The sequence below is a fragment of the Bipolaris maydis genome, assembly GCF_028858645.1.
Source record: "Bipolaris maydis strain C4 unplaced genomic scaffold PSV08scaffold_2, whole genome shotgun sequence".
NCBI lineage: Eukaryota > Fungi > Ascomycota > Dothideomycetes > Pleosporales > Pleosporaceae > Bipolaris > Bipolaris maydis.
In genome coordinates, this window is record NW_027093858.1 from 2,120,311 (window position 1) to 2,138,400 (window position 18,090).

Here is an 18,090-nt window from a genome sequence, read left to right on the forward strand (position 1 = left end):
CGCGGGACAGGTCCCCGAATTGCTAGTAGTCTGGGCGTTATAAGGGCAGGGGTTCAGGGTCCGCCTACAAGCGGTATAGTTTGCGCAGGGTTGCTAGTATTGAAAGTCGCGATCGCGCTTGGGCGGATAACTTGTATATGGCGATGATTGCGATGACGAGGAAGGCTGGCGTGTCGTCGACTTTGCGAGGGAGGGATAGCCATGAGGCATACGTATGTGATGAATCGTGGTTGGCAGTAATAGGTAGTCGTGTTGGAGGTTCGCTTGAGCTAGACGGTTCGACTACTCCGAACCAATGGGACAAGTGTATGTACATACATGCTCGTGGTAAAGAGGATTCCGCAACCCCCTTACGTGTGCCTCGTTGCTAAGGCAAAACTGATGTATCCTTGGAATGAACCCTCGAAAAAACTGCAAAGAGAACCCAAGTTTGCCAGGTGAACACATCACGTGTAATCGTTCTCTCGGAACAGCAAGATTCCTTAGTGTGTGATACATCGACGAGACAGGGTAGCTGCAAATAACACCACTTGTGATGCGCATGCCTAAGCTCTACCCTGCTGTCAACGGACTGAACCTATGTTCCCTGCCGTTCTGGCCCTGACGTGATCATGTTCGTCAGGCCACGATATTGTGGCTGCGGCTACCGCTGTCTCAGATCAACCTCATCGTGCCATTGTGCACGTCAACATCTGAAACCATCCTATGAGACAGGCAGGACCCCAGGTTACTAAACTCGACATGACGTGGGTTCGGCTCGGTTGGCGTGAACATGCTGACGCCCGGTGAGCTTGGTTCATCGTCATGTAGCAAGTTGCGATATGTGAGACTTGTATGTGCGCATGTTTCGACATTTTGGGTAACCTTGAGCCGTGTAACTGCATTTCTAGACTGAGGATGCATTCAAACGTTCCAGAGCCTCTAACAAGATGAGAACATTGGTGTTGGAAAGTGGTGCTGTGCGGGCCGTAAACTCTGCAGCTGTCTGGAAGGACTGAATGTAGTAACGGGGTATTACAGAATCGAAGCTTCGTAAAGAAACATGAGAAAGTATGTTGCGGCACCACGTACCATACTGGGTGTTGAAAGAAAAACACCTCCCCAATTCATCCAGATGTAAAGTAAAAAGCGCGAAATGTCGCAAAGAAAGGTAGGGATAAATGGTTATAGAAAGAAAGCTAACGCATAATGTAGAAAAAATCAAAAAAGGACACTGGTTATGTAGTACAAAGGAAAGGATTAGGGGAAAGACCAATGAGAACGCGCGCCTTGCAATATTGCCTGGGTATCTTCCCTTCTCTTGCTCCGTTGTTGACACGCCCTCAAACACCTAGTCTGTTGTTGCCAAGTTTGCCTCGCCAGAATTGTGGTATGCGCCGGACGTTTGTCAAATCTTTAGTTGCTGCGCCATCAACTCAAATCTCATCCTCCTCGTAAAGTGTTTCCTAACCTATCCTGTCTTCCCAACGCCGCCGCAATGCTCGACTCGCTTGTAGTATCGCGCGTCGAAAAGATGTACGTACTCCCCGATATATTCGAAAAGCTTCAGGAAGTGTGAATCGAAGAAGAAAGGCATGCCATGGCCCAAATCGTGGTTACGTCGTAGAAAATATTTTGCCAATTAAAGAAGAATGCATGCACGTCCAAAAGAAGTGTGTCGCAGATGCTGAAGTAAATCACACAGAGGACTTTGTGACCAGCACAAACCCTGTAACCACTCCCCCCCCCATTCTCCTCGCGTTCCCAACCGTTGGGTTTCTCACCATGCACGGAGGGCCTCGACTTGACTAGTTAAGCCCCCAAAGCCATGGTCGGCCAGTCAATGGTATCTTGCGTCTGGTTCACTCGGGCCGGTTCCCAATTGCGACGGGGTGTATGTGCGTGGTGGTTGTGGTTGCTGTTGTTGCTGTTGTTGTTGTTGTTGTTGTTGCTGCTGTTGCTGAAGTTGTGAATGCTCGTCCTCTTGTGCCTCTTGTTGAGCAAGCTCCATGGCCTGGAGCTCTTCGGCCTTGTCTCTACACGCGTTAGGCGAGAAGCCGCTCCCGACTTTTGACGAGACGATACGCCATCGGTCATTCTCGTACTCTTGCATAGCATTGCGAAGCTTGTCAACCTGTTTTTTTGCGATTGGGGTTAGCATGTCCGGGCTTGTGTTTGCCACACACGACGTTGTGTGTTTCATGACTAGGAGGAGGAGCTTACCATCTCGGATGTCCAAACCGTGGTCTTTGCTTTGAGCTTGGTGCAGTAGCGGACCTGCAGAGTACCCGAGCTACGGCCAGGAAAGAAGTCTGCGATTTGCTTCCAAGTGAGGTTCTTCTTTTCCTTGAGATCGACGAGTAACTGGTCGTCTTCGGGGGTGAACTTGAGTTTGGGGCCGCGGGGTCGTTGTGCAGGCGCGGGCATTCCTTCTTGACCTACGACGCTAGGAGGACCATGGTGATGAGATGGTGAGGGAGGCGTGCCATCCATTGCGTGGTGTCGCTTATTGCGATGAGTGCTTGGTAGATGGTGATGGTGAGTTGGAGGAAGAGTCGAGTGAGGAGCGGGCGGTGGCGGCGGATACTGTTGAATAGAATAACTCTGAGTCGCGTGCTGTAGTGAGACGCTTCCTGTTGCTTGTGCGTACGGGTTGAGCTGTTGCTCTAAGGTTGGGGTAAGATCGTGCGGCAAGTCGTCTGGGTGGCTGCGCTTGCGTCCGGCGGTTTGCTGGGGCGGTGGATAGCCCACATTGTAGGATGAGGGAGAGTGTTGCGACATGGATTGATGGCGCAAAAGATGGGTTGGGTGTAGTGAGTGTGTCTCGATGTCCGTGTAAGTAGGGTGGGAGCTGGTGCCGGCATGTTGAAGGGTCTGAGACGGGTGTGGCTGCAGGAAGGAGTGATGGTATCCCGGAGGCAATCCGGTATGAGAATGCAGGACATTGGAGTGTTCGACGCTTGAAGTCGGAATATGATGCTCTTCCCCAGCGTTGCCTGGTACGCTGTAGTCGAGGAAAGGGCCTCGATAGGGACTCGCCAGTGTTGCTAATACGCATGGAGACTACCAGAGCAAAATCGCTCTGGCAGGCCGCCGATATGAGACCTGAGCCAGAAAAGAACAAAAAAAGGGAGGAGTGAGATGAAAAAGAGTGCCTCGTTTGAGTCAAGGATTGTGGTTGCGATGAAATGTGTCGCACGCGTTTGGGTTATCTCCAATATTTCTATATTGACAAATGTTGGAGCAAGAAGAGCTTGGGGGAACGCGCCATCGGACAAAGTGTTATCGCGTGTGTTAAGCTTTGGGGTGGCCGGCTATAGCTTGCAGCCTTGTAGGGGAACAGACGAATAGCAGGTTATTGTTGGGGACGGCTGTGAATTATATGATATTTGTGCCTGAGGGCAGAAGGCATTAACAAGGTCGGGCAGTATCTCCCCTCCAAAAACCCGGTCCGTCTTGTGCGATTGCCACACGGACACAGACTCCAAGCATGTACAGTAATGGGTCCTCTCCACGAGACGCTCTGTTCCTGAGAAGGACCAAATGAGCTTAGTAGGGAAGGCCCAGGAACTGATTCTACGTCAAGCATAATGCGGTGATCAATGACCAGGCCTGCCGAGGGGAAGGGGGGCCTGGCACACGATCTCGTCGAGTGCAATGCTGCCTGGCTCGTGTGGTGAGTGGCTGCCGTTGCAAAATGAGGTGGGAATGAGGTACTTTGGCCGGCCAGCGGGGGCCAGCGGGGCCCGGGGCGTGCGCGGTCCATGCCATGTCGTTTATTTCTAGAATATCACAAGAAAGATCTCCAGCACCGTTGCAGCTTCTGCACGACGAATCCTGGCGCAGCGTGGTGGCCAGGAGATGTGCATTGAGGATGTTCTGAACCGGCTAGCGACACGGCAGGGGCACAGTGGGCAGTTGCCGAAAGGGGAGCGCCACCACCGAGCAGGTGTATGGCAGATTGATGAGACAGAGTCTACCCAGCAGACACACAGCCAGGACCGCGGGAGGAGCGCTCGGGACCTGCTCGGGGGCGAATGCGTCAAGCGGCCCTGCCAGGGTCATCATGGTGGTGGTGGAGGAGGATGAGGAGGCGGGCAACGGTGTGTAATGGCATGTGCATGGTCATGGCATGTAAGTCTGGATGGTGGTGGATGTGATGGTCGGCCATGTTCAGGCATCCGGTGCCGGTGCGTCAACTGAGGGTCCCCCCCTTCATACCTGGAAGCACCTTGGCCGACCGCAGAAACTGGTTGAGCATGACGGAGCTTTGCAAAGACGTGAAGCTTTGATCCAGGCAGGATGGGCTTGTCTCTGTCGGCACTCACGCTGCCGTAGCACCCGCCTGTAAGCAGTGGGACCGAGCGATGGGCAGGGCCTTTTGGTCATGGTTCTCTAACGCATAGGCATGGCCGGCCTCAGATTGGCTCATGCGTAAGCCGTTTCAAGGTATACACTGCGACCCTGTCCTATATGCGCCTCGTCACCCCCCGTGAGATGGGACTGGTACACTGCAAATGGTACCAGCCACAAGAATACCCCGACGCCCGCGCCAGATGACGCATTTCGGGCACGCTGCCGAGAGCCAGCAGGCGTGCGGAAGTTGCCAACGGCCAGTAGCAAAGCGGGCCGGCGCTGCGTGACCGGTGACAGTTTTTCGGTTTGTTTTTTTGGCTGCCTTGATGTGCCGGGTGCTAGTCCTTAGTATACCTGAGACAGTAGCTGGCGAGGTTGGGGTGGTTGGGTGGTTGGGAGCATGGCGGCAGCGAGGCGTTGTGGGGGAGAAGGTGAGTCGACGTCGGCTGCAATTGATTCGGACCTGGACGCGCTAGTATCGGGAACGACAGCGACAGCAGCAGCGACAGCACAACGCAGGCTTGGCGCTGCTCGCTCGCTACTCAGGCCGGCCGCGATCTGCCCGCCCCGAGCCCCCTCGCATACACACATCTCATCTCTCGACCGCATGCATGAGATGAAGGGCGGATGGCGCTGACGGGGCATCGTGGGTCGCCCAAAAGGGTTGCGCGCCTGACGGCTATGCCCTTGCCCGGAAGACGACACTCCTCACGCTGCTCACCCTCGCATTCGCCTCTCAAATCCACCCTCATGCACGTGATGGGCCTGCTACAGGCTGCACTCTACAAACCCACCCACCCCTGGCCGCGCCTGGGTCCTCCCTGCTCCCTGCCTATGCAGCCCTCGCTATGACCTCACCGTTGACATTCAGGCCTAGCTATGGCCTGCCAATCTTCAAGTACTCGACCAGCGGCGCATTATCCATTTAGGCTGTTGCGGGCCTTTGTGAACTATAGGCTCGACGCGACGCACCATGTAACCCACTTCACTCTCGCCCTCGCCCTCGCCCTCGCCCTCGCCCTCGTTCAGCACTCTTTCCCCCATCCGCGACCCTCATGTCATCCAGCCTGTCTCGTGAGCGGAGCGCGTGCAGGGCGTCGAGTCCAGGTGGACTGCGAGTTGCGGCACATGGTGGGCGACTGAGTTGAACCCCCAGTCGCTCACTCACACCGGCGGGCCTCTGCCCACCTGCAGCTGCTACAGTTTCCAAAAGGAAACAGAAGGACAAGCGAAAGAGAGAAAGAGAGAGGAGGGGAAAAGAACTCGGACCTCTTCCCATTCCCAAGCGCCTTGGGAGTGCAACCACTTGCACACCCACTGAACTGGCTCGGTAGTGTAGCCGGAGCCTTTGTCTGGTAACGGCCCCCGTTACACGTGGCTATTTGCAACAGAGATTGTCAACACGACCGCCGATTGCACGAGCAATTGGTCCATTTTTTGTTGAAGGCGCAGTTGGCTATTTGTGGCACACTTGAAGGCGGGCTGCCGTGTCCGTGTGTGTGTGTGTGTGTGTGTGTGTGTGTGTGTACTATATGAGTGTGCGTGTGCCAACAACAGCATAAGAACACGCTGATCGGCATGCGGCAACTTGCAGGAATCAGGCAAAGGATTCAAAGTGTGGCGAGGTGTCGAAACATTTGGTTGAACTGCTGCAGGTTTGCAAAACCAGCGATATGCTGACATGAAACAAAAACATAATCAGGACGGACCAATGAGCAGTGCAGTGATGACCTCTTTTTGCGAAGCCCTTTCCCCACGTTTGACACGCCATATTGCCATGGGTAGGCCATTCATACGTAAGGATGGCCGATACTAAGTCCGGGATTGGGACAACCCCTCGCAAGCCCTTTGCCGAGCCCTCTTCCGACAGGAGAGCCAGAGGAACCAAAAAAAACTCCCCCAAAATAAACTTGGCCACGTTGCCCCGAAAACACCCAAGCATTGTGTAAATCATCAAAGACAAAGGAATCCTGGGGTACGCCATTGCCCAAGAAAACAGAGTGCGGAAACACCAAGTAGGACAGACGGATGGCTACCTCGGCTGTGTGCAGGCCGAGCTAGATTGAGAGAAGAAGAAAGCTGGTGGTATCGTCATGAACCTGGCGCATCGTACGAGCAAGCGGGAACATGCAGACGGACGGTGGGCATGGGTCCATCAATACTTGCCACCAAAGTTCTCCTTTGCGTATTGCTCGCATGCCTGGTGTCCGTGTTAGCAGCAGAGTCGATGCTTGTCCACGGGGACGCGAAACAGGCCGCAACGTACTTTTGCAGGTTTGCCGACCTTCTGCCCAATAACTTTCCACTTGTTGGCATCATACTCCTTGATGGCGGCAAGCAGCGCGGCGCTCTTCTTACTCATCAGCATACACGCACGACAATGTCAGCGGGTGCACAACTCACTTCATCCTCTGCGAACTCTGCGTAGTGCATGTCCTGGAAAGTCAGCAAAGAGGCAGCGCGACGGTCGGGGACTGGCTTTGTTTTCCTACCTTGTACCAATGCTTCTTCACACTTCCTTCGGTTCGCTGCGGAAACGTCTATAGAGCACGCGATCAGTCATTTGGTACGTCTGGCAGGCGCCGTGCGTGTGTGTGTATTTGGAGTGAAGAGCTAAAAAGGGAAGCAGTGACTACGGCATGGCGCACCTTTGCAATCTCACTCCAGCTGTTGCCCGCATCTCTCATTTGCTTGAGTCGCAATTCTTCGGCTGGGGTCCATGGTGTGTTGGTACGACTCTTTTTGGCCTTTGGTTCCTGGACAGTGTCTGGTTGAGCGAGTGGGGGTAATGCTGCACTGGTTGCGTGGGCTTCTACGCTGCTCTCTGTCGCACCGGCCATGGGCTCGTGCGAGTGTCCGAGTGTGACCGACTTGCGCTTCCGGCTGGTGGGAGAAGGGAGTGGCTGCTGAGGGCCGAGATGGGTGTCTTGAGCCGGGGCAGTCAACGAGGCGGCCGGGTGTAGAGTGGGCAGGTCGGCAGGTGGAGCAGGACGAGCTGTCGGGGGTATGTTGGTGGTCATTGGCGATGGCTTCAAGCTGCGCTTGGTGGAGGGCGGGGAGCTGTCGGGAGCCACGACGTCAGCATACGCGGGGAAAAAAAAGAGCAAACGGCAAAGCAAGAATGCAATGGCAAAAAAAGGTCTTGCAGCCGGGGCCGGGGCCGGGCAAAGGCTGCTGGAGAGACTCACGACATGGCGGCAGACGGAACGAGACGAGAGTCAACGAGGACAAGAGGTTAGCCAGGCTCGGGGGCGGCGCGACACAAGACTGCTTCACTGGAGAGCGCGAGGAGAGGCTATGTCGAGCAGTGTCATGCCGCTATATTACAGCTTGGAGAACTGCCTTCAAAGAGTACGACGGCCAGAGTAAAGGCAGCAAAGCATCATGATATCCAAGTAGGGCGGTCGGCTGCAGCAGCGAGCGCTGATCAAGTACAAGGAATACAAAGGAGGTCAGGTTGGCAGGAGGCTGGCGAATGGGAGGGGGGCAGTGGCAGCATGGTGGAGGACGAGACAGAGGCAGTGAGGTTGAGTGGGCGGATGCTAGCGGGGGTTGGCGGCGGCGCTGGGGGGCAGGTGGGTAGGGGGTACATGTGAGTAGGTGAAGTCATGGTGGAGGACAAAGTACAGATACGCGGGGACGCGGTGCAGACAAGAAGCGGGGTAGCCGGCTCTAGGGGCCAGGCTTAGATGAACAGGTGGCTGGCGATTCAATGTTACCGCGACAGCAGGATGGATGGATGCTGCGAGGGCGGGGGAGAGAGGGAGAGAGGGAGAGCGAGGGCAGCGCGTGACAGGCGAGGTGCATGCATCGTGGACTTGATAGTATGTACTAATGGGTGCAGCAGCAGGAGCAGCATGACGGCGCCGGCATGGCGTCTTGCGGCTGTCGGGCGGGTGAGTGAGTGAGTGAGTGAGTGAGTGGGTGAATGGGGGCGGGGCCATGTTGGGTATGTGAGTAGTGGCAGGAGAGAGAGAAGGCAGAGCGAGTGCATGTCGTGTGAAGCAGAGCCATGGCCTGGCGGGTGGGAGGTGACGCGCAGGCCGTGGTGGCATGCAAGCGAGTGGTGGTTGGCGATGATCACGACTAACGACTACGACGACGACGACGTTGGGCACAGGGAAGCGCGGTAGACAAAAGTCGCTGGCCAGAAGCGGGGCAGGCTGGGCTGGGTGGTCGCGTAGCGTGCATGGGCCGGGCCCTCATCGGTAATCAACACCATGGCCGCTGCTTGCCCATGGGCCCAACCAGCCAGCCAGCCAGCCAGCTAGCCAGCGAGCGTCACACAGAACCGACGCCGCCGACTGTCGCTATCCTGTTGTCGCTATCCTGTTGTCGCTGTCGCTGTCGCTGTCGCCGTCACTCTCGCAGTCACTCTCGCCGTCACTCTCGCCGTCACTCTCGCCATGCATACAAGGCCCCCCCCGCAATGTAAGAACGTACTGTATGTCCGTGATGCCTACATACATCCAAGTCAGGTAGATGCTTGTACCTGCCGTACTAGTACGTACACACATGGACGCCGCACACTCACACATATTGCCCTGTGTGAGCAGCCGCTCACCCACTCCACCCACCCCAGTCTTGCCCGCACCGGCACGGCCATCGGCCATTTCTCACCAAACACCAACAGCCCTCGCACATGAAAAAAGCACACAGTTAGTGGGCAATGCGGGGGAATTAAAGGCTGCCTCAGACATGCTGTCGCTGCCACCAGGCCATCAACCGTTCTCTCCACGCTCGCCTCTGCTGGTCTACATGCCAGCCAAGCGTCAGCTCCAGCCGCCCTGACGCAGCGCCAGTATCACCACAAGCCACAGGTGTTTGAGAGAACCGCTCAGGCTGGCCCCGCCACTGACCGCCAGTCGCTAGTCGCCGGCCGGCCCATGGCCCATCGCTGCTGTCGCTGCCACTTCTGCCAAGTGCTTCCGCCTGAAATGCCTGCCTGATCTGTTGATGCTCACAGCGGAATCCCCTCGACCCGAACTTGCTCTCGTTTCGCTCGTCTCACACAGCGTCGTCATCACCGCCTGTCCATGTTGCGTCTGCACCCCCCCAATCTCCCCCATTTGCCCTCGACTTACTCGCGACCTGCTGTCTGACAACTGCAGTCAATGGAACTAGTCAAGAAGAACCGTATCGCTACCATCAAACCTCGCCGATCCTCCATGGCCCATGTTTCCCCTCGACGCCATTGGCGAAGCCGCTCGGGCCACCGTCCCCTACATACCCTGTCACTGCGTCTTCTGGGTTAGTCCCCGCCGTCACGACGCTCTGGGCGCTGCTTGTTTCCCTGCGGGCCAAACAACGTCAAACCATTGCCTCCGTCAAAACTGCATCAAGTCCGACGCGCGCGGTTTTGAAACTCGCCCCGTGAACACGGATGAGGCTCACTCTGTTATGCGCCCCACTCGCCTGCTCAAGGGCCCCAGGCATCAACATTGAATGCGACTACAAGTCCGTTCCCCTTCCGGCTTAACATGTCTCGTGTCAAGGTTCTTCCAAACATTCTGGCTACGAACGCCCGTCATGCCCCATACCGTCGATCAAGATTCGAGTAGCAGAAGCGACGGTTTGAAAACGTTGCCAATGTCAGAGACTGCCTCTCCTCATCAGCCTAGTCTGCCACCTGCAAGACAATCCCGTTTCCTGTCCTGTGTCCAAACTCTATAATTACTCGGCTGCCCCAAGTTTCGAGGCCTCAACCGCATCTGTTCAATCGGCAATCAGTCTTTTGTTTTCTTAGCAGCCTTGTAATACTCTCTTTTACATCCCCACTGGTTTGGGCTGCCCTACATTCACTTAATCAACATTGCTGTGCAATCTACTTGACCTTACGGCATAATACCTTCTTTTTCAGAGCTAGACTCGATCAACCGCGAACAGACTTCTTTATTCAAAACAAGACGACTCAGCACCACTTTCTACAAACACAATCATCTCGCCAGCTCCTCAGCTACGACAACTCTTCAACCATCAACATGCTTCACCACCAGCCCCAGATTCTCTCTCCTCTCCCAGAGATGAACTCCCAGTCCCCTACCGATTCTTCCAACCTTCGTGCTCGCAAGATGTCGGCCGGTGGAAACAGGTCCTGGTCTGAAGAAGAGGTGAGCTCCTTGTTCATGCCTATCAAGCTTCCCCTCCCGTTTCTAACATCAGACAGGAAAACTACCTTCTCCAAACCCGCATGCAAAAGATGCCTTACAAGCACATTGCCGCACACCTCAAGAAGACTGAGCTCGCCTGCCGCCTCCACTACCACCAGCTCTCTCACGGTAGCCACCGCCGCAAGCGCAACAACTCTGTCTCCTCAACCACTTCGTGCAGCTCCGCCGGCACTTCTGCTGCCTATGGCATGGTCGCCGAACAGGATGCCTACTCCCAGTCGTCTCGTCACAGTTCGCCTATGAGCTACACAGGCAGCCCTCATGTCCGTGCTGGCTCGGTATCCAACTCTCCCGGCCGTTCGCAGCACAAGATTCTCCTCCCCAAGCCTCGCACTCTTACCCCCTGTGGCTCGCCCGAGCCATACAACGGTCTCCGCATTAACACCGAGGTTGCCCACCAGCCAAAGGTTGTCGATACCGATCGCCTTCGCTCCATCTACGAGTCTCGCCGCCAGCAATTCTGGGCTACTGTCGCTGCTGATTACGGTGCGGATGTTTCCCCTGCCCAGCTCGAGGAGATCTGGCGCAGCGGCTCCAACGCCGTTCGCCCTCCTACGCCTGATGCCTCACCTGACGGTACCATCATGCACAACCCCGTCTTCAAGCCTGCTCCTTTCCAGTCCTATGCCTCCCCTGCCCAGAGCGAGCCAGCCAAGCACTACAGCCCCATGAGCCAAAACAACGCTAGCGCTATCTCTGTTCCGGAGCGCATGCCATATGTTCTCCCCATGCCAGTCCCCTCTTCTGGTCGCCCAAGGTCTTGGAGCTCTGCCCCAAGGGATAACATGCCCATTGCTAGCCTGCTCAACGACGACAGGAACTAGATTGGTTTACTGCCTCTACGCTTCTGTACACGATAATAAAACACATGTTTGGCATTTAGGCACATTGGGAATATGCATACTATGGGTTAGCACGGCTTTCATTTCTTTACTTTCATTAATTCTCCATTCAATCAATGCGTTCTTTTTTTCTCCTACTCTACCACTCAGTTGAACTAGGCATGGCATGGTATATGCGATCTTCTGATATGACACTGCGCGCGTTTCGCTTTGGTCTGGCTGGGGCGGAGCTTCTTCCATTCACGTCTCTGGGATTTGTCACTGTTTTCCACTTTTCTTTGTCTTTATTGCAAGGGTACCTTATTGGCTACTGGATAGAGCGGGTGTTCTGGCGTTGCAACTGTCTCGTCTTTTTTACAATTGTGGATATAGCGTCAGACAGCTATGTAGCATCCAGACGTGTGGCGCAACCCCAGGTCTAGAACAAAAATTTCCATATGAACGCCTTCTCCGCTTGCTGTGAACCTGTGGCGCTAACACCACATTGTCTTGATTATGAATGTGGGAGATATATTATCATCTAGCATTGTTTGCGATATTGGACTGTAGTCACCCTGATAATCTCGCTTAAGCCCCATACCTTGTTATTTCGAGGGCACTAAGCGAGAATATTGTAACAGGTGTTCGGGACTACTACTAGCGCTTGACATTTTGCCAGCCGCCATGCTCGACATTGTGGATTTGTGAACCTGTCATTAATCCTTTGCGTGCAGTTTTGAAGTCGCAAGTGGGTAAGACGTATAGTACACTGTGATATTATCGGCGCTTGCTTGCATTGCAAAATTACTTATTCGCATTCGCGTTCAACAAAATGCACGCGTCGTGCATAACCCCATGTTGCACAAAACCAAAGGTCGGGGAAATCGCCGAACCACAAGGGGAGCAGGCATGCTTGTTATGGCACAAAGTCCCTACTACGCATCTGTCACCGCCCAGCTTCTTCACTCTTGTCCGTCCTCGTCCAAGGTCGCGATGCATCCTCGGCGGCTACGTACCCCACCCATCTCTTACTAGCTCTTTCCCAAAGAAAACATTGTCAAATGAACAATCAACAACAAACAAAAGAAACTCCCAACCGCCGGGAACGGGGTAAGCTGGCCGTGCACACGTGCCTTATCCCCCGTGCGGTTCCTCCGCATTTCCGTATCTTGATATCTCTTTACTTTTGCGTCTATCTGTTTGATTGAAAGCAATGACACTACAAACAATTTAATCTCCGAAAAAAAGTACAGGTCGCTGTGTCTATCAAACATCAAAACAACTAGTGCCCCTCCCGTCCTGCAGGAGTCAACAACGGCCTTGATTTCTTTTCCGGCTCTCGCCTTTGTTTCCCCCAGGCTATTTCCCGCGCACCACAGCGTTCACTTAGGTGCACACGTTTTCATTTCCTGAGTTCTGCAGCGCATGGGGCGCAAGCACACCAGCCACCAAAAAGGGTAAGTAAGAACATCCAGATAAAGTTCAGATAAACAAATGGCAACCACAACAACACGACCGGTTCATCTCGGCCCTCCATTGCACCTGCTGGCCCCACCTTCCTCCTCACAAACCTCTCTTGCTTCTGCTTTCCCCCTTTCATCCTCAACCCCAAAACACCATCACCTTCCAGCCCAATTCTTCTCGCCCACCCACCCGCTACACTGAAACCCTTCACTTCTCGTACTCTGGTGGCGCTGCTGCAATTGTTTGCGCGCGCGTGTCAGCCGAAAAGAATCGGGTAGCGCCGAACGCACCGTTTGGCTCAAATGTTTCAAGTACAGTGAGTTGGGGGTGGGGGTCCTCGTCCTCGCCCCGCACACATTGTTCCAAACGATGCCAAACAAAGGTTACTTCGCATCCATGTATCCGCCTTTGCCCTCCCCGCAATCCCGCAACGGCTATCGCCAATGGGGCTTGGGGACTCGTGAGGGCTTAATTTGCTGGGCTGACGATGGTCCGGTTTCTTCGCCTGTCCTCCCGCGGTGCCGTGTGGGGGTTTCTTGACATGTTGTTTGATACACGCTATCTTCCTGACCTGCAACGGGTACTATACGATGCACAGCGGCATCGCATCCTCCCCTCATCTACACACATCCACTGCATACGAACAAAGTGGGGAAATCCATCAAAATAGCGACACCAAAACAATCCCTCGTCGCGAGCCAAGTATACAGAATGGCTATGAAACATTTCACACCGCACCAGTTCCTCCTCGGCCCGCCTTGACTTGCGCACAAAACAATCGCCACTGGAATACGAGTTCATAGTAAACATGGTGCTCTACCTTCCTGTCCAAACTTCTAGAACAATACGTACCGAGGCTCACCATACCCTTCAGCCTCAGGATCACCCCGACCATAAACGGCGTTTCTTTCCTCTTTCCTTCCACATCTCTCGGCACGCACTACTACGCGATTCCCCGCATTTCCCGCAGACGCGAGACGGAACTCACCGTTATCGGAAGGCGGGTACTCGCTGGCACTAGAGCCCAATAAGTCACCAAAAAAAATCTCGAAAAATCGTACGATTTTTGTGCCGTCAACTATGTATTTACCATGTCTCCTTGCGGGAAGGGGGGGATTTGTGAACCCTTTCGGGTAATTAGGCATGTTGATCGCTCGGTATGAACAGAGGCAGTGCCGTGCCCTAATCGATTGCCCGCTAAAGTCAGGTTAACCCTACTACTTTTATCATTGCGCCAGCGATAGATTGCTACGTCAAGGTAGCATTCTTGCTTTTCTGGGGCATCGTGTTTATCCCTCGGTTGTCCTGTTCCTGGTGCTTCCGGTGAGCAAAGAAAGAGAAGCTGAAGAGGAGGGTCCACACAAGCTGGGAAGGCGTGGAAGGCGAGGTTTTCTCGGTGAATCTGTTGCTTCATCGCTGCATTCGGCCATTCCGTCTTGGATTTGAAATTTCCCACATGTTGCGCATGCGATGAGAAGGAATCAAGGGTCCGCAAGATTGGTTATACGATGGCATTTCATGCGTCTATCTGTCTCTCTCGTATCGACCATCTAGAAGGTCGCCTCCTTTTCCACGGCCCATGGCGTCAGCGTGGGTCGTGTGCATCGTGTGTTTCCATTCTAGAAGGAGGTATGGTGTTCTTTTCGACCAAACACACCGACAACCACCCCGGCCACCCCCCTTGTCCAAAAAAAGCCACCTCATTTTCGACTTACCGAACCATCGTGCACATCTCCCGTCCGCTGCTCCCTCACCCCCGATGTCATTGCCCAACGCACATCCCCAAACGCCACAGGCTGGTCCCCCCAAAAATCTGACTCGCTGATACGGCAGATTACTTGCGGGAAAGCCAATTTCCCAGCCCATCAATGTGGTTGTCACTTGTTCCCTGTAACCAGGACACTGTTTCCATCGAACTCCGATCCTCCTTGATCCCCCTTGATCCTCCCACTCCAACGAGTCAATCCCCATGTCCCTCGCGCCCCGGCGCATCTACCAAGTCTGAATGTGGATCTGCACTCCGGCAGTCCTTGCGCCTTTGTCGGGTCCCTTTGGTGTCGCCCGTCTGCGACTAGACGTGTCGGGCGTCCATGTGGAGATTCAGGGTCTGAGCGCTTCAAGCGGCGTTTATGCGAACTGGGGTTGGAAGGACGTCAAGTGGGGACAGTAACACTCTTGTTTTTATTTTGCTTTCTTTTGTTGCACGGGCTGGCGCCTTTTAGTTTTGCAAGGCGCATAAATGTTCGTTGCTAACTTCGTACACGCACGATGGATTGCAAGCCTTGTAAGGCTGATGGCTCGCGCCCATGGATTTTTGCATGAACAAAGTACAGGTTCACCTTCATCAAGTCATCTTACCACGCATGTTGCTGTGGCGCTCTTCGGTCATATCCGATTTATTTACTTAGAAAAATTGCAGTCGACCAAAGCATTGTTAGGGAAAGAGGACCGACAATCCGTGACGTGTTTTACACGTAGCAATCAGAGTTGGCCGTCCACGGTATGCATGCAAGGCATGGGCGGGGGGGGGAGGGGGACGTGTGGACTGCTGAATAAGGAGTCGTCAGGACTGTGTGTCACGGAGCTGCGCTGCCCGGATCCAATACACTATACGCTCGTTGTCGGTACCGCACGGTGTGACGTTAGACCGATAGTAATGCCGCAAGAAACTCAAGGTGGCTGAGCATGTTCAAGTGGTCGTCATCATCATCAAGGATCTGACTCTGCCTGTACCGTCGCCGACGACGACTCGCAAGCAGTGTGGTTATTCGGTTGCGAGTGTCTCCTATCCCCAGGGTCTTGCTCCCCCTTTCCGTTGTTGTCCAACGTCTTCACACCGCTCCTCTCAATGTCCCTTCTCAGCTCAGCTTCCTGTTGCGGGTCCTCGGTACCTTTGGCACTGTACTCTTGGTCCATGCGGTGCATGAGCTCTTCACCTGGCAATAATATACTTCGGTCAATTGCAAAAGGCAGACCTCGATGACGACCGCGAAGCATGGCAAATAGCAACACTACTTTGCTTAAGCTGGCAAAGTCGCCACAGAGACTGTAGTTTTTACCCGGGACACCGAGACTTAGACCGACGGTGCCATATGCTGATGTGACTTCGAACAATATAGAAAAGATGCTGAATCCGGGATCGGCATTGAGGATGTGACGTCTTTCTATGCAGCAGATGAGGAAGAAGACGAGGAATTGGAACCAGATGTCGTAGGCTAGTTGCTTCTGCAAGTGTGAGGCTACACTAGTAGCACTGTTGCCACTCTCTTCCAGCCCAATGGATCGTTCTTCGTACGTGTTTGTCTTCCTCAATGTCATCGTCATTGGATAAATCGAAATGTACCTAAGCAAAACGAAGAAATAGATGTTAGCATACAATGTATATAAACATCATCGCGCATTTGCAGCAAACTCACATGATGACGAGGTATGCAACCAGACACGCTGGAGCAAGAGAGGTCAAAGAGATGATGTACGCTCCACTGGTCCTAAGTCCACTTGCCTGAAAGAGCCCATCTAGAATCCGCGTGCCAGTCGACAGAGCCTCGACATCCGGCATACCGATGTTGAGAATCTCAAAGCAAAGCCAGGCCGTAACATCAATCACAAACTGCGTGACGAACAGATACAGCGTCTCGCGAGCGGGAAAAAGATAGATGAAGCAGCGACGTGGATGCTGCAGCAAAAACTCCATGGTATTCCTGAACCGCGACTGCGTGGGCGCCAACTTCTTGAGCCCCCAAATGGTGACGCGAAGCAGAATGGGAAACTGCGTCTGGCCCGCGAAAGCGACGGCCGCAGCGACGAGCAAGACATAGGGGTACCCGCTAAAAGGGATAAAGTTTGCGTTCAATATGTTCAGACCACCATTTGCAAACTCAGTGACTGTTGCGAAGAAGCCCCACCAGCCCGGATGGATGCCTTGCTCTGGCTGGGCCGTGTACAGCACGTTTTTGATATTGTCTCTGTAAGCATAAGGGAGCAGGAAGGTTATGCCGAGTAGATACCAGAAGACTTGGTAGCCGACTAAGATGAGTAGTAAGGCTTGTAAAGCGCGATACTCGACGCCTCCGAGCTCCATGCGGTCCGCCTCGCTTAGGTCGCGGAAGCGGCCTCTGGAATCCAAGTGCGGTTTGAAGGAGATGTAGTCGTGCTGTTCGGGTTTTAGCTCGGTGGCGAAGAAGTCGATGAAGCGGTGGAAGAGGTTCTGTGCGAATTGCGTTTCCCAGGGTGTGGGCATGAAGCCGAAGCCTGCTTCGTAGTGGTAGCTGCGTTGGCGAGATGCGGGCTTGATGTTTGCTTTGGAAGGGCCCTGTTTGTGGGATTGTTTGCCTTGAGATTGATGACCTTGAGATACTGTTGCCCTTTGTCGTAGGCCTCTGTTGCTGTTACTACTACTGCTGCTGTTATTTTCAACCTGATCTGATTGGTGATTTTGCTCAATATCCTGGACTAATCGTTGCATCGTGTGCGAGTGCTTGACGACATCTGCTAGTTTCTTGCGGAACAAGGCTCGTCTGATCAAGACTACGGCTGCGGAGACAAACGGTATGTTGCCGACCATCATCAGAATGGCAAAAGTGGCTTGTTGGTAGCCAGATAGCGGGCCGAGATCAACTGGATTGAGACCTGTCTCGCCGTTAATTGGTGAATACAATCGATTAGTATGACAGGGATTACCTGTTGTAGTCATGGCACTACAGCACAGAAACAATGCATCTGTGTACGTGATATGGGCACTACCCAGTTCTTTCGGCCCATCGGCACGACCTTGACCATACACAACCAGTGAGGAGAGAAAGATGACGACAATAAAGTATAGCATGTGTGCGCGATAAAAGTTCAATCTGAACACCTCATTTTTCATGTACTTGATGAAGTCGTCTTTCGCCTTCCGCGGGCTCTGTAACTCTTCCAGTGGATCTGTCATGATTGATTCGTCCGTGTCGTCGTGGCCGTCAAGTGGCTGCCAGGACGAACTCATGGTCGGCGGTCCAGATCAATTACCTTTGTACTGTCGCTCCAAGCCACTAAGTTTCGTTTCCGGTATCATCCGGTCCAGGGCGTCGATGTGTTGTTGTTGTTGGAAAGCCGTGTTGCTAACCTGCTGGCTGGGTTACGTTGATGATGTCACTTAATGTCACTTGCTGTAGCGTGTTTCCTAAGCGAATCAATAGCCGCCTCAGACAAGAGGCTTTTTGTTGCTCATCAGGTCCCTAGTTGTTGTGATTGGCTCGTGTAATTGACTTTTGACACGTCGTAATTCGTGACGTCGCTGCTAGTGGTTGTTTGGCTTGTAC

General features: G+C 53.8%; 5 protein-coding genes across 5 annotated transcripts; 1 reads left to right on the forward strand and 4 right to left on the reverse strand.

Moving 5' to 3' along the window:
- Positions 1-1,747: 1,747 nt before the first annotated feature.
- On the reverse strand, positions 1,748-2,760 carry PSV08DRAFT_359157 (uncharacterized protein; the record flags this gene model as incomplete). Its single annotated transcript, XM_014228841.1, has 2 exons — positions 1,748-2,113; positions 2,203-2,760. 2 exons carry the CDS (start codon positions 2,758-2,760, stop codon positions 1,820-1,822), a joined length of 852 nt encoding a protein of 283 aa, XP_014084316.1. The 3' UTR covers positions 1,748-1,819.
- A 3,289-nt stretch (positions 2,761-6,049) lies between these two features.
- On the reverse strand, positions 6,050-7,826 carry PSV08DRAFT_359158 (uncharacterized protein). The gene is made up of 6 exons (XM_014228840.1): positions 7,524-7,826; positions 6,984-7,395; positions 6,828-6,875; positions 6,739-6,771; positions 6,602-6,685; positions 6,050-6,535 (listed from the first exon to the last, which is right to left on the reverse strand). The coding sequence occupies exons 1-6, from the start codon at positions 7,526-7,528 to the stop codon at positions 6,491-6,493; spliced, it is 627 nt and encodes a 208-aa protein (XP_014084315.1). The 5' UTR covers positions 7,529-7,826; the 3' UTR covers positions 6,050-6,490.
- A 51-nt stretch (positions 7,827-7,877) lies between these two features.
- On the reverse strand, positions 7,878-8,948 carry PSV08DRAFT_384498 (uncharacterized protein; the record flags this gene model as incomplete). The annotated part of the gene is made up of 3 exons (XM_066093435.1): positions 7,878-8,503; positions 8,779-8,794; positions 8,847-8,948. The coding sequence occupies 3 exons, from the start codon at positions 8,946-8,948 to the stop codon at positions 7,878-7,880; spliced, it is 744 nt and encodes a 247-aa protein (XP_065949821.1).
- A 1,294-nt stretch (positions 8,949-10,242) lies between these two features.
- PSV08DRAFT_384501 (uncharacterized protein) lies at positions 10,243-11,697 on the forward strand. Its single transcript, XM_014228839.2, has 2 exons — positions 10,243-10,445; positions 10,502-11,697. Exons 1-2 carry the CDS (start codon positions 10,317-10,319, stop codon positions 11,327-11,329), a joined length of 957 nt encoding a protein of 318 aa, XP_014084314.1. The 5' UTR covers positions 10,243-10,316; the 3' UTR covers positions 11,330-11,697.
- Positions 11,698-15,440: 3,743 nt separating this feature from the next.
- PSV08DRAFT_384503 (cation transport protein-domain-containing protein) lies at positions 15,441-17,774 on the reverse strand (the record flags this gene model as incomplete). The annotated part of the gene is made up of 2 exons (XM_066093436.1): positions 15,441-16,133; positions 16,207-17,774. The coding sequence occupies 2 exons, from the start codon at positions 17,772-17,774 to the stop codon at positions 15,500-15,502; spliced, it is 2,202 nt and encodes a 733-aa protein (XP_065949822.1). The 3' UTR covers positions 15,441-15,499.
- Between the last annotated feature and the right edge of the window lie 316 nt (positions 17,775-18,090).

Coding starts and splice junctions, on each gene's coding strand:
- PSV08DRAFT_384501 (XM_014228839.2), top strand. CDS start 10,317: ATGCTTCACCACCAGCCCCAGATTCTCTCTCCTCTCCCAGAGATGAAC. Junction 10,446..10,501: donor GGTCCTGGTCTGAAGAAGAG/GTGAGCTCCTTG, acceptor AACATCAGACAG/GAAAACTACCTTCTCCAAAC.
- PSV08DRAFT_359158 (XM_014228840.1), bottom strand. Junction 6,772..6,827: donor TGAAGAAGCATTGGTACAAG/GTAGGAAAACAA, acceptor CTGACTTTCCAG/GACATGCACTACGCAGAGTT. Junction 6,686..6,738: donor CAGAGTTCGCAGAGGATGAA/GTGAGTTGTGCA, acceptor ATGAGTAAGAAG/AGCGCCGCGCTGCTTGCCGC.